The 16,349-nt window shown below is 35.1% G+C and overlaps 1 protein-coding gene across 6 annotated transcripts in view; it reads right to left on the bottom strand.

The window, feature by feature from the left end:
- Window positions 1-16,349, bottom strand: part of SUGCT (succinyl-CoA:glutarate-CoA transferase) — a 344,184-nt gene that overhangs the window by 253,160 nt on the left and 74,675 nt on the right. For all 6 annotated transcript variants that reach the window (XM_040064398.2, XM_040064391.2, XM_040064381.2 and 3 more), the window contains exon 9: window positions 15,939-16,034. In XM_040064398.2, the coding sequence (XP_039920332.1) occupies window positions 15,939-16,034 (96 nt within the window). The remainder of the gene's footprint in view (window positions 1-15,938; window positions 16,035-16,349) is intronic.

Raw genomic sequence — 16,349 nt, 5'->3', positions numbered from 1 at the left:
TTAGTAGTAGTAGCAGAGAAAAGGCAAGGTTATTAAGTGAATTTGTTGTCTCTTTTTTATAAGTTTTAGAAACTTTAAACATAAAAGAAATCTTGCTTTACATTAACTTCACCCTGTTGCTGCATTCGAAAATTTAGTGCAGATTTGCATGTGCACCATCTGTATCTTTCCAAATCTGCCTTACCTGCCCTAAACTATTACTGTGCATGTGCTGACCAGCTGTGAAGAAAGAGAGGGGGGAAGGGAAAAGGGGAAAAAACTGAGCTGCAGTTGCAGACTTGGAAAGCCAAGAGCTGAAATTTCCTAGTTTACCCTGTGGCCCACTTAATGTCTCCAGTCAGGTGACCAAAAGAGGCAAGAAAATTACACAGGAGCAGGCACTGGATGTCAAACAATAGATTATAGCCACACAGTATTCCAATTTCCTTTTTGATTCACTGTAGCCTCAATGTGCTTGAGTTACATCCTAGCTTGGCAAATTTTTATGGTTGCTTCTCTGCACAATTGATTTCCAAGAGAACTGAGCATAATGTTGCAGTCCATATACTCCTTCTTATTCTAGGAAATTTGTATTCTTAATTTTATTGACAGATTAATCTGAAAGGGCAGGACTGGCCTCAGAATGTTTCCCTTACTACTAACATGTGATTTACTGTGATACAGCTCAATGCAGTATGATATCAATTGTTTAAATCCCAGTTATATGTAGCTGCATGAACAACAACAAGAATTTGATTTCTTGTAAAGTAATTTTTCTACATACTGAGGAGAGGCTTTTACAATCATTCCACTAGTTTGTAATATATAACCTGCATTTGCAGCAAGATATGTTCTGTAAGTGAATATCAAGTACTGGGCTCATGGATGTTACAAAATTAAAGAAAAAATGTCTAGCTTGTCTGAGTTTATTCATAGTTTTTAGTACTCATATTAGAAGAAAACGGAGAACTAGAATGATAAAAGTAAATGCTGAACTTCCAGAACTCAAATATTACTTCCAGCATCCATTTTTCTCCAACACATTTTCACAATTTTATTTTCCATCACTGGCTGATATTCATAAAGTATGGACTCAGAAATACATTGAAAATAATGGTTATGATACAAATTACTGTTCAGCAGAAAGCTTACTCCAAATGGCATGCAGATATTCTTGTCTCTCATCCTTTTTCTGGTTACTTGCTTGAAGGGCATAGCTCTTACTTGGTATTTTAAAAGTCCTATCACATGCATTGGCAGTGTTTTAATTTCTTATTCAATGCTTCCCAGCTATAGCAGATACTTAGCTCATCAGCTCAAAAAAGCAGCTGTCTGCAATATGGGTTCAGCTATTCCCCTATTCTGCTATACTTCAAATATTTTTTAAAATACTGTTCTAATCCCTCGACAGTAAAAAAGCAGCACTATATTAATTCACATGTGGAAAACACAGCATCTTCTCTGCCTGAGCTGAAACTCCCATCACGCCATTACTCAACCACCAACTGCTGCCAGTTCCACTGCAGGCACTTCCACAATGGTTTTAGAGACATTCAGTCTCCAGTGTTTCTAATTCTCATTGCAACTCTTTACATATATGTTTTAAGACCTTCTTGGAGTGCGACATCAGAAAAACTACAATGGATTTGAATAGCATTTTAAATTTAGTGGAGACTAGGTTTGTCTCTTAGCAGCCTTTCAGATGTTAAAGGTCTGCTTATTCCCTAGAAGACATTGGTACAGAGTTTGGAACCAATGCTATCAGAAATGGTTTTGGGGCAGGGATGTCTAAGGGAGCATGTTGATGGAATCACAGCAGATGGTACAGTGAATGATTACATTATGCCAATACTCAGAATCACTCGGAACTCCCAAAAATCAAAAAGCTGGCTTAAAAGTCATGAGATGCTCTAAAACAAAAAACTATCAGCAGTTTTCACTTTCAGTGGTTTTGGAACTTCAGGGAGAAGCTGCCTTTCCTCCCAAGTCCTGATGAGTTGATACATTACTGATGAGTTTGGTGAGTCTTATATACATTACCAAAAAAACACCATTTACATCTGGACAGTAAAGTCTTGGTAAATCAAGATCAGGGTCTTGATTCCCTCAAGGAACTGAAATCAAACATGAAAAAAAAACAAATAACTGAGTAAGCTTTTATTAAAATGGAGATAGGCAGTCTAGCATTCTGCCAAGTCAGCTTGGATAATTATGCGAAGGAGTCAGCTGTCTTCTATCTTTTTTTTATCAAAGCAATTTTTGGAACTCATAATATAGGGGGAATTGGCACATTCATCAAGGGTTTTTAACTTCTGTTTTCAGGTGAAATTCTTAAACCATAACACAGAAATTAATCAACAGGTCTCACGTGTCCTTAAAGCCATATTAAACTTGCACTTTTAAAGGATTCAATTGGATTTGGATGTCTAAGATGCTCAGCACAGTAATCAATGCCATTTGAAACTAACTCATGACCCTCTTGATTCCTATGAACATTCACAATCCCCAGGAGCAACCCATCTGCCTACCACTTACTGTGTGCAATGTGTTGATATTTTAGTTGCTTGGTATTTGTGTTAAAAGAATACCTACTGACTTTATTCTGCACTACACAAACATAAACACAGTGAATTTGTTAGCAAGGGTACAGTAGCACACCAACATAGCAACGTACAATGAAATTTGAGCTAGATTATGAAAATGCTCTGTTGAGAGCATACTTCTGAAAGCTCTGCTAAAGCAAATGCTAAGATTTTTTTTTTTTTTGGTAGAATCTTTGCAGTAGAGTCTGAGGAGGCTACATACTATCATCTTGGGGACAGAAGTGAGATAGTAGAGATTAGAAATGTGCAAACACAGTGATTGAATTTTAAAAAATAATAAAATCAAGCAAATTATATGTCAGCACTTCCCTCCCAGGACACATGTATATTTGCCCCAAACAACCAGAGGAAGGGTAACAGCCAATATTTTCTTCCAGAGTTCAAATACATTGACAGGTGTCTGTCTCTGCACACCAGACTGCACGGAAGGACAGTAGAATTTAAGTAAGATCACGTGAGAAAACAAATCATCAACTGGTCGGATATCACCCAAAGAGGTTATGAACTATGCGTCAATGTGAAAAAATACTATCAACTATTCATGGATCATTTCAATATTCTCATTAAAAACACAGATATTGAGAGAGGAAAGGATGTACATCAAGCTTGAAGATCCACAAAACTAGAAGGAACTGAAAGTACTGGGCAGACTAGACAGAACAAAAAATGTTTGCAGCTAACTGGGAAATGAAATCTGAAAGCAGAAGTTAAAATTCAACAATGAAAATCAACTGGGAGGTTCTACAGTTAGGCATGAGAAATTCACTGACATGAATAATTCACATGCAAGAGAAAAGAATCCAGAATTTACATGTTTCACAAACTGAATATGAATTAAACAAAGGCTCCTTTGCAACAGCAAGGTAATATTAAAGTGGCATTTTAGATCATCAGCAGAACCCACAAGATTCACAAAATATTCTTTCAGTTGTACTTTAAGGTGATGAAACTGGAACTGGAGTAATATGTATAACCAACTGTGTTTGGTTCTGGATGGCACAAAATTGTTGTGTTCCAAAAGGAAAGTACAGAGATTAACAGTAAGTTCTAGAACGTGTGATCTAAGGGGAAAGACTAAGCAAGCTGGGAACATTTAGGCTAGAGAAGTCTGAGACATACCAGCCTATAAGATTATAAAAGACTACTGCAAAGAGGAAGGAATTTGTCTTCTCTATTAGAAAGCCTTTCTTAATGTCTGGTCTTAATATTCCTAGCATATTGCCTTGAGTGGCACTGAGATAATGACTAGTGAAGCACTAGAATAGACTGCCTGACAGGTTGTGGAGTCCCAGAATAAGTCATGCAAATATCTTTGTAAAGCAATATTGTTAAAGATGATCTTACACAGAGAAGAGATAGCTCCATCCAAGACTGCTTATGATTGTTCCCTGCTTGCAGCATTGAAACTAGCTCCTGAACATTGCATTGTTCAATGCCATACAGTCACAGCCTTCAAGACACGAATAATCTCTTTCCAACATCTTACTAACAGCCTATCATTTAAATAGAGACCAAACAGGAGAAAAGTAGAAGGAACAGGTCACTCCAAAAGATGAAGCAGGGGCATGCAAAAGTGCCCTATTCAAATCCCAAAACCAGTAATCAAATCTCAAAACATAGACAGAAATGTGATAAAAAACACAGCAGCACAATTTCTGGAAATAACTACTGCTCTGTTACTTGCTGTTATCTAGAACTGGTGATTTCAAGAAATTGCTCTATCTTGTATTAAAAATGGATTGGGAGCACTCTCCCAAAAATCAGTGTCACATTAAACAAAGTTGCAACACCAAACCAGAAATAACACAGCTATTTTGCAAGCAAACATAGAACTACATTTCTTAGTTTCAGTCCAATGTCTTGACTGCAAATAATTTATTTCATCTTTTTTAATCTGACAAAGGCTTATATTACTCAAGTTTGAAGAAGTTTGCACAAGATCTACAGGAAACCACTATAAAAACCACTGACATTCTCAGTTGCTTTCAGCACCTGGTACTTGAAAAAAGAAACTATTTAACTGTTTTCTCATCATCATTATTACTCAAAACTGTTGAATAGCAGGAAATAATTTACTTAAGAAACTCCAAGGGGTTTAAAAAGGTAACAGTGAAAAGACAGCAAAATTATGCAGGAGTGCTAAGAGGTTTCACTAATAACACTCTCTTAAATGAGCTACCTGATCAGAGCCTTAATACAAATATACATACTATTGCTGCTCATGGCCTTCCTCATAATTCACAGATTAAATACATCAGTAAACACTGTAGGTATTAAACAAATCTCAGATTATTTCCTAATTTCAGCAGTCATGTGATGGCCATTTATACTTCCCATTTATCTCCCAACTTTGACAAAATGGTGAATGTCAACTGAGTATGTAAAAGTGGGTAACATCAGGAAAAAAAGTGAAATCATAAAAGTACTTCAAGACATTCAGTCCTATATTTAAAATCCTCAAATAAAATACTGTACACAGGAAAAAAATTATTCTTGGTTTTGTGGAAGCACTAAAATAAGACTTGGGGCCCATTGTTCTAAGCCTCAAACCAAATTAAAATGCAGTCTCCGTCCCAATGAGCTAAGTTAATAACTTGTGTATACTACAAAAACATTGTTACAACTGCTATTCATGGTCAAAACTCTCTAGACACTACCATAACTACATACTCCAAAGATAAATTTGACAAGGTTAAAACTTGTCTCTGATTAGAAGAGATATGATCATACAGACTAACCTCAGTATTTGTAGTATTTTATATTCCTGATCTTTATGTTAGGATTTAACTGTTACATAGATTCAGCTAATGTTCCTCTAGTTGAAGGAAGTCACATCAACTTCCTATTTGTTTATTATTATGGCCATTCCACATGAATCACAACTAATATTAACTGACAGCAAGTTAAAAGACAACCCTTTATCTACTTTTTATTTTTATATAAAAAAGAACAGCCTTTCCACTTAGATAATTTAACTTCTGCTCTTTACCCTGGTAGCTTTCTAAAACGTAAAATATAGAAAATATAAAATACAAAATGTGAGACATAAGTTGAGTCTTCCATATCACTACAGCTTCTTGAAATCTCTAGCTTCATCTACCTAGAAGCATCCAGGAAGAGACAGATGACTAATGATGTAAAACAAACATGCCAAAAATTAAAAAGTTCACCAAACCACACAGTGACATCCTCATTCAAAGTTTGAGTACCCTCAACTTGCTGTAGCTGACAAGATCGTAATCAAGAAGTTGCTTTACTTCTGCTACCTCAGACTTAGAGGTCATTCCAGCAGAGTAACCTCACTTCTGCAGGCTTCACTGGATTTGGAGACATCAGTGTAACTGGTAACTAACAACTATTTTGCAAAATAATCCATAGTGAAACAAACAAACAAACAAACATGGAATACAGACAAAGGAAGCCCAAGACCCTTTTAACAGTAAATGAAAAGGAGGCTGCATCTGGTAAGCAATCAGCAAACTTTAGGCGTAGAACTATATGCTGTTCTCCTGACCTGGCAACCGAACACCTTAGATGAATGAGACACTGCAATGTGTTGCTGTTAAAAAGCCAAAGCAAGTTATTCTTAGGTGCCTTAAACACATATGAAAGTTCTCTGTGTTACTCAGAAACATGTAGAATCCCCTTAAGACACTTGGTGGATCTGGACACACCACTTGAAGGGGTGATCAAAGTCGAAATCGTATCAGACAAAAAATCAAAAAGATACAAGAGGTTTAAAAAACATAACCTTGGGAGAAACATGAATGAACTGATTTCACATAATCCAGGAATAAGAACACTGTAGATGTACATATATTTACATATATGTAATGGTACATATTTACATAAATAAATATAAAATTTACATATTTTACATAAAAACTTGCTAGATGCAACATGGTGATCAACTGCCATAACAGTTCACATAACAGATCACATAACAAAAACCTATCCCTAAGTCCATGTTCTATCTTCCTTATTGAAAATAGAGTTATTTCTTTTACTCCTCTCAGTGGGCATCGAAAACTACATAAACAAGACTGTAGCACGTATTGCAAAACTTTTATAGAATAGAATACTATAGAATACTATGTGAATAGAAATTGGAAAAAACATCTGTCAAAACTATCCGAAATATAAGTGAACAAAGGTGAAGGTCTAGACTGGATAAAACTGGTTGAAGTTTCCTTGGGGATACAGATGTAAGATCAATTTCTCTAGCTTAATTTCTACTAGAAGAGTAAATTACAGACAATGAGTACTGTGTGGTTTAGGTGATGGTCAGAAAGTATAATTTTGTCAAAACAGAGAACTACTTTAATTTTTTTTTCTCTCACCTTCACTTTTATCTCTCTCAATACAACAGAATTACTACTTATTAAAAAGTAAGGAAATCAAAACAATTTTAGTAATAATAGTGGTTTAATAATAGAAAAATCCTTAGATTACAATATTAAAGTTTTTTTGCCATCAAATTTTATTAGTGAAAGCATTAGTAAAAATACCTGTGTTAGCATCATGCAGCATTATTTCTGAATGTAACAAAGGGCATGAGAAACAACATTTAAAAAGCACTGCTTATGTTCCTAAGCAGATTTAGCATTTAAATCTTTAATACTTTAGAAAGACAACAGGACTGATACTTCTTAAGTTCTTAAGTAATTTTTGAAAATAGGACAGAAGTCCTCTCACTACCCTTCCCATTACATTCTCAGGAGTGACACTGTTCTGGAGTACCATAGTTGTGATTCCAGTGGAGCTAACCTTATTGTAGCAGTAAGGAAATAATTTTCAAGAGAACAATATAACCCATATCAAGTTTATTTACAGACATCAGTGCCTGGAAATTAACTTAATGACCAGGTTTGATGACATTTCATCTCAGTGAAAAGAAGGGGTCATCCTGCAAAGTAACAACTAGGTTGTGCACCAAATCTTTATGAAAGCAGTGCTTAATACCAAATATATCTAGATATACCAAACAAGCTTCATGAACTCCGCTCACAGATTGACCCACTCTGTAAACATTCTCACCGCAAAACAGAAACTCTCTCGTCAAATAAATGAAAATAGATGTAGTTTATATAGCAACTCCATTCATTAAACTAGCTCTGGAGAGTCCTGCTTCATAGTTCCATGGAGATAAAGCACAGACTTCAAACATATGCGTTAAACGTGAACAGAAATGAAATTCTCATGCTGGGAGAAAAGAAGAATGCTGTGATGAGATGTGGGGAACAAGCCTTTCTTTACAGAAGTAAATGCTATGTGAAAGTAAGTGGTTTACATTCTTGAGCACAATATGCAAAAGAGTGAAACAGCTTTGAACAACTTTATGTTTCTGGTGGCAGATGGCTTCCTGTTGGCGGAACAGGGGTAAAGGTTCTTAATCTCAATTAAAAGGTGTCTATGAGTACAATGAACCTTCACATTGCCAAAAGAGAAGCATCACTCTATTAAAAGCAAGTTCATAGGCAAGCGTTAATCCCCATGCAATGCAGCATTTATCATTTTTTATGCAATGCTTATTCCAAGAGGATTATCACTTCCCCATTTTGCCCTCTGGCTGACTACACAAGGCAGAGAAATTCTTTATTCTATATGAAAGGGGAAAGGGAGGTTGGAGGAAGCTGTGATCTCCAGCTTCCAGTTTCACTGTAGCTGCTCCAAGCTGAAAGTGGGAAAGAGCACAGGCCAGTGTTGCAGCAGTATCTCTTCAATAAGACTATGGATATGGCTTCCCAGAAGCTGTCTAGCAGTTACTAGCACATGTTGTACTACCAAGATAGGTGAAGGGAGGCAGGGGGTGAAAGAACTCCTTGCTAACATCAGCCAGTGCAGATTCTATGGGCCCACCCAGCTGAAAACCCAAATGTACTTCTGACCTGTCCACATACAGGGTATTTTATTTAAGCTAGATTAAAGTGATTCTAATTTAAGTCTCTCAGATATTTAAGCATAGTTATGTAGCAACTGTATATAAGTATATAAATCCACTTGTTCAAGTTTCTTAAATTTGTGTTCCCTTTCCTAACTAGATATGCACTTCTCTAAAGAACTGCTCTTTTAGTTAATATAGAACTTAGAAAAGATCACATTTGGGGTGGATTTATATTAATCATATATTAATGATATTTTTGTTTTCCTTTGGGGCATAATTCCCTGACCTCTTTACTCATGTCTCTCCTTGAAGACAGTTCTCCTTCCATACAGTTACCAAGTATATGCAGCTTACCTGGGTACTTTTATATAACACATCTACTCATGCAACAGTGAATGCTGTTGTAAGCAAAAATAGACAAAGACAGGAGTTCTAGACTAAGTGGTGCATCAAACCCATCACAGAGACAATCGTAATAGTATTTTGTAACATTCCACACATATATAAAGTCAAAAGCACTGCATATAGAAAAACAGTTAATAATGCTGATAATTTTGTAACCACCATCCTACATAGCTCTTTAGGAATAAATGCTGCAACAAAAACTAGATTACATGAATGACATCTAGTGGACATACTTTTCCATATCAATCAACTTTTCCCAACCAAAACTGACACAAGCTTCACACAGTAAAAATAGGCATCTATTTATTTGTGTGTATATATATGCAGGAAGATCATGTCAGAAGTCATTGAGCAATATTGATATTCAGATTTCTGAGTTCTCTTTCAGACTTTTTAAACATATTTCAGCTTATTGTATAGTAATACAATAACTATGAAACATACATTAAGAAAAGGAAAAGCAAAGTTCATTCTTCTGCCTTGGATCAAATAAACAGATTAGAGGAAAGCAGTGATCCAGCTGCAGTCAATATCTCCTCTACAATCCCACAGATCCTACTTTCATCACTTTCCAACCAGGTACAGTGTGAAGAGCCCTCTACTGATCAGGGTTCTGTTAAACTGCTCTTCCTAAGAACTAAATATGACATGAATATACAAACCTGTAATATTCAGTAGTCTTGTGACATGGTTGTTGTAAATAGTACCAACCGATCCCTCGCCCAGCAATGGGCAAATGCGGAGGAAACAATTAACAGTATACATAAAAGACAAACATCCACCAAATGACGCTGAACATACTCATGTATGTATTCCTATCCTAGTTTAATTAGAGATTTTCCTCATGTAACCACGGACAAGTGACAGATAAATAATCTTAATGTACATTCAGTTTAAATGAGTATAAATAAATATGTTGGTACATACACATATACAAGAATAGTCTGTGACATTTCCCAGGAGGAGATCAAAAGTGAGACCATCTCACTTGTCAACTACCTTTCCTTAACAGTTGTTTTGATTATCCATACCTGTTTTGATTCAAAGTATGAGACATTAAAAATATCTTGCAGGCATTGCTTAAAATGAAAAGGTGCTGGAGGATTTCATTCAGGGGAAAAAAAAAAAACCCAAAAAACCACCTGTCAGGTTTTCAATTAAAAATGCAGTTTATTTCAATCTGAAAATTCCCTGTGTACAAGTAGAAGCTGTCTGTGTGCATACAAGGTGAGTTTCTTTAAAGTGCTGTCTCTGACAAGAGAGGATATATATGAAAGAATTTATAACTACATCTCATATCATACACTGAGAGCATATCTAAAACTGCCCAAGGCAGTTTAAACTGGTTTCCAGACAGCTGCGCTGCCAGGAGAGAGGCTTGGCAACCCCTGGAAGGACAATCCCCACAAAATTATCAGTATAATGTTGTCAGGTTTGAATAACTAGAATTAATTATTCATTATTAATTATTAATAAAAGCAGCTTTCTATAGAGATTGCCACAGATGATTACTATACTTTTTCAATTACTAAAATAACAAGGAAAAAAATCCATACTCCAGCACTTCTTACCAAGCAGAGTGCCAACACTAGTCCTCTATAATCACAATGAGATCAAAACGTTTGTGCAGTCAGTGGTTAATCTCATCATACCATGGTAGGAAACTTCTGAAAAAAACTAGTAGGAAAATAAACGAGTAGAAACTTGTTCAAGAACAATGAAAGGGGGAATATCCTGCAAATTATATTCTTGTTTTCTTGTTTTACAGAATCCATTATGACACAAGCCTTTTTTATGACACTCTTTCTTGTGCCTTGTAAGATGAAGACATAAAGGAAGCAGATAATTAGAAAACAAACCTATAGGTAAGTACATCAAGGCCACTAAAGTATTGGGTATTCATCATATGAGTAAAGACATTTATCATGAGGATGGCCAAACTGTTCTTTGGAAATATTATCCATGTAGTGTGGTAGAACATGCTTTGTTACTTGAGAACACAAAGTTTCTATTCACAGTTGATCTGTGAACACGTTAAATTTTCATGCTTAGTGGTATATATGCTTCATTGCTTAGAAAAAAAATACAAGAAAATGGGCCCCTCCCTAAGGCAGTCTAAATAGTCCAGATGAGAATTATGTAGATAATATTCACAGAGTAAGAAGGGGTCATCTTGCATTGCCTGAATTTAAAACTTCCCCCCCAAAAAAATCTGTATTTTACTATATTTCCTGTGCATAAGTTGCATCTTCTCCTAGACTAGGCTAATATAGAGCAGAAAGATTTTCTTCCATTTTAAATTTATTTAAGGAGAGTCTCATGCACAAAACAAAACTTTGCAAATATTCAAAGTCCCATTCTTTGTTGCTTTTGATTCCAAGATTCATTAACTGCAGAAATATCCAACAAAACCACACAAAGACAGACAAGAAAATTAGTACATATCACCATTCTTGCATGGAATAAGCAGTTTGAAATTTTTAAATGATTGACATTATTCTGCTGTCCTTTTCACTGCAAGAAAAAAAAATAAAAAAAGAGAGAGACTGAAGTTGAGAGATTCTCTAGAGCTGAGGTAGAAAAATTGGTGCACATTGTGCCTTTGTGTGAAAGCATCTCTGCCAGATGAATGCGGTCAATAATTGAATTTCTCTGTTCCTTGTGATGAGACACAAGTGACATGTGTGGGATTTTCTCTGTAAGACTCCTGGACAGTATGAAATTCTATAACTAAATGTATGAGATGCAGATGATAAAAATAATGCAGAGACATTTTATCTGACTGTACTCATCTTCCTAATACCTCATACCTTTCACTTCCTTGTGAGCTTATACTTTGATTTTTATAACACATTTCAACTGACTTTGACACCGAGATAACTTCCTCATATGAAGGAAATTTTATGCCTAGCACAAGAAGTTAATACTTAAAGAATCTAAGTGATGCTTTAACACAAAAAACCATTAGTGTTAGGTCTGATGGGTTATTACAATGCACAGGTCAGTCAACAGAAAAGGTAATTGGTTAAAATTCTTTACTGTCTCATGTTTTTAACTTCCATTTAGAATGACTGTGCCCTTTGCACATTCTGAAAATATAGCGAACTATCCTTGAGAAAACCCTATGCATCTTAGGACCAAATCCGGAACAAAAATACCATTTCCATTAGATATCGGCAAGAACTTGGTTTCTGTTTTCCAAATAAACTTCCATCATTATGGCCTGAGAGGAAACAGCCCTATACCTTTCCTGAAAGTTTGCCTCTTAAACCTGCCTGCTCAGTTGCCCAGGGTGTCTGACAGCAGGGTGAAGAGCTGCCACATGAAGCATCTTTTAAACATTCCACTTTGATAGACTTTCTCAGGAAAATGAATTCCAAGTGGGACAATTGAAAGATGAAAATGTGAATGTCCAGATCTCATGCATGGTACAGGCAAGAGAGCTACATTACTGAAACCACTAGAATGAGGGTAGAACTTTACTATTCAGCACAATTATGTAAACCGGATGCTTTTAAGCCCTGATTTCCTCTGGATAATTATGGAGCAGCTGTTGCTAAACAGGGTGCCTCATTATAGAAACTGTTTTTTAAAAATTGTACTAATTATATTTAAGGTACAGTACAGAACTCAACGTTTGTGTTTTAACACTTGAAACCAAGCAAATTGGAATCCAGTTAAAATAACTATCACAGGAGTGACCTGTTCAAGCTACATCGCTCTGATTAAAAAGCAGATATGCCCAAAGTAGGCAATTTTTCATGAAGGTTTCAGGACTCAAAAAACTATTTCTGATTTTGGCTGATAAGAATCTAGAGTAATTAATCTTTGTGGCACATTGCAAATTTCACCTCCATTGAAAATCTGTGGCAAACTTTTACAGTTAGTTTTACAAGAACCCTAGGAGACATTACATACTCAAAAGACACTCAAACCCTTTCTTTTGGCTTCTGGTACACATACACAGAACTGAAAACTCAGATATTTCAGATAATCATGTCACAAAGTCAGCACACTGTCAGTAAATGAGAAAAACCTTAAGAATATGAAAGCCCTCGCACATCAAACTTAACATCTCAGACCAGACCAGAATTAGATATTCAAAGATGTTAATAGTTTCAGGATGGAGAAAACCCATGCTTAATTTTTATGTTTTTAAATACAAAGAAAAGTAACAAAGGTCAATCTAGAGAGCACATTCAGGGACAAATTATGCTGCTAGTGTTTCAGTCAAGAAGCAATAGGGAAATTCAGTAAAATAACAGAGATACCGTCAAAGGTAAATTTGACCTTGTAAATAGAAAAAAATAGAACAATTTGCAAAGATATTTTGAACAAATTTATTCAGGTGAAACTCAAGTAAATAAAAGCTATCATAGCATTCAGTATAGAATGATGATTGTAACATCTGTAAGCCAAAAAATTACTTTTAAGGTAAATTTTTAGGATGCTTTTTGCAGGGTTTTTTATTATTTTGGTCAGTGCTCTAGTGTGACTCTGATCAGACATCTCTCACACTGAAAGATGATGGAAGTTATTTTGATTTTTCCTTTTTAATATCTATTGGAGGATCTCATGTTTGCCCAACCCTCCACGATTTAACATAACCTGACACTTTTTACAGGACTGCATGCTCTATATCACTTCATAATTTATTACCTGCATAAACACTCAAAATACAGCAAAAAAACCCCTCAAAATAAAGGACAAAAGCTTTTTTTGTGAAAAAACAACCAACAGTTTGCTACCACCTAATTGTTGTGAAATATATAGAAATGCAATTTTCTGAAATGTTTTTCATTATTTGAACAAATTGCAGTTCACTTGCATAAAATATCTTGAAACAAAAAAAAAAGTAAAAATTAGTGTTGTGACAGTCATTAGCTTAGTAAACAAAAGACAGCATATTCATTAAGTAGAATAATGAATGAAAGTCAGGTTTCGGAGATCTGTTCTGTATTACAAATTACTATATTACAAATTAGCTGTAGAAGAAACTGTAAAACTAGTACAATAGCAACAGTGATGGTTAAGTCAAGTTTATGAAGAGTTTTGCAATCTAAGTATAGCTTAGGTTAGTAAAGGGAACAAAAAAACTCTAAAACCAAAATATTCTTATGGCTATAATCAGAATTGCAACCATGCTAGCGGATGCAATGTTAAGACATAAACACATACATGCACAGCTCCACCCATTAGAAATCCGCCCTAATTATTGGTTTATGAACAAGAAAATTCAGATTAAATTTGTTTATAATGTTGAGGCAATATTTCTAATACCTACTACAGAAACATAGGAACCATATTTTTATTAGGATATTTTTCTAAAAATCTTTTTTTCATAATGACTAATCAAGATTAAATTGAAAAACAACTAAAACAGCTCTCCTAAAGAGCTGTCTATGAAAAAAGAAACAAATGATACGCAATGTATGCTTTTCATTTTGACTGTGGAAAAACTGAGACCAAAAGGACATAAAAGAATGCAAGTTTTATTATTCAGCAAAATGCCGTATGGTGAAGATAAAATGCTATGTTTAGTCAGGTTTTTGGGTTTGCTTACACAAACTTCAGATACTTCAGATCTGTTTTATACTTTCAACATACTAAAGTTCAAAAGGCTTGTACCAAAAGGTCACATCACAGAAACACAGCAAATGTAAATACTTGTGTAATGCTTGGTTATACTGGGTCATGAGAGCTGGTTCTAGAAAATACACCCATACTGCTACACCATACTGCTACTGGAGACAAGAATACTGCAGGACTAAACTTGGTCTTGCAGAAAGAGCCACAACACCTTCCCATCGGTCTGAAACAATGTGCCATTTGTTGTAGCTAATTCATAACAAGACAGTTGATTATTCAGTACAAGTTTTGGAAAAATTCTCCTAGATGAAGTAGACTTAGTCCTTACAAAACCAGCTCATTTTGGTTTTAGACCTGAGGAGGTCTGTCTGTGACTAACTAGTGAGAGAGTTCTGCATAATAGTGGAAATTTTTTGCTCCGGATTTTACAGTCAACAACAGCAAATCTTTCAATTATGATCACCATGATCTTCACTGCTGGGAAGGCTATACACTAAATTTCCCTCACTTTCTCTAAAAAGAAAGGAGAGAGTAAAGAAACTCCGCAGTATTTGGGTGCAGTTCTCCCAGGCAAATGCTGGAAACTGCTCCTCTCAAGACTTAAAGGACTCTGGACATAAAATAAGAAACACATGCTCTGCCTAGCTAGATGCAAACATGACTACTTGATAAGAAATGCAAAAAAAATATTAAAGAATAGATTTTTTTAAACTTAAATATATACTCAAGTCTCCATAAAGGTATGACCTCCATCTAAGAACACAAAATGAACAGCTAGAAAAGAACAATTTTTTTTTTTTTTTTTTTTTTTTTTAACTAGAAGAGTTTACTGTACTGGTCAAAAGTAAGATAAAACTTGCAGTGAGGTTTTGGGTTTTTTCCCTGTGTTTGTTTATATGATGAAGATCATGTTATTTTAAGGAATGTCAACCCTTCATTAGATGTAGCAGAGTATGAATTCTGTTGAGGAAATCTGAGTTCTGGTTAATTCCTTTTGTCAACCTGTTATCTCACTGAGGCAGTGATTTGTAGCAAAATTAATAGAAAATTACAAATACATAGCACTGACAGATTATTTTGGTCATTTAGACTGCCCTTGTAGACTCACAAAATAAAACCAACAAAATTCAGAGGGAAAAGATGGAAAGATCTCTGTTTATAACTCGTATGGTATGGAATGGATGTCAGGTAACCCTTAAAAAAAAGGTTTCTCTGATAGGTGAAAACCAATCAAGTCATCATGCTAGCTTTAAACTCATCCAGTTTCAGCAAACACCTTTGATCTATTTCAGTGTTCTATTACTAATCTACTGCTGATGAATAAATATGCAAAATGCAGAAATGACAATGAACATCCTTGTCCTACCTCACCACAGACATATTACAGACTACAGGTCATGGGAAAAGTCAGTTCTCAATCTCATAATACATCAAATAATTAATTCCAGGAGAAAAAAAACCTAATGTTTTCTGCTTACCTGATATGGAACAATGCTTCCATGAGCAGTACCCCAGCGTTTTGCTTCAATTTTGCAGTTAAGGTAATTAGCTGCTACATGAGTGAGACATGCAACCTGAAAATGGAAAAAAAAATATAGTATTCAAGAAAGCAGAAACTTTATTGACAACTTCTCTGAGATTTCTTTCTATATGCTTTAGATACATAAGTTAACATATTTATGTCACAAAAGTATCCTTTAGATATTATATATTCTGTACACTTTCTTACTATGAAAAAACTCAAGCTACAGCTATATCATGGAAATGCTTAAGTACAACTCAATAAACTCAAAAATTAATATGTTCCCTATAACATCAGAAATTTTGGACATACATAGCATTAAACTACCCTGAAAGATAAGAGAATGTTACCCTAAATATTTTGCAGA

Source organism: Hirundo rustica, chromosome 1 (genome assembly GCF_015227805.2).
Source record: "Hirundo rustica isolate bHirRus1 chromosome 1, bHirRus1.pri.v3, whole genome shotgun sequence".
Classification (NCBI taxonomy): domain Eukaryota; kingdom Metazoa; phylum Chordata; class Aves; order Passeriformes; family Hirundinidae; genus Hirundo; species Hirundo rustica.
The sequence above is the reverse complement of the archived record's forward strand: the minus strand, read 5'-3'. Positions and strand labels throughout refer to the sequence as shown.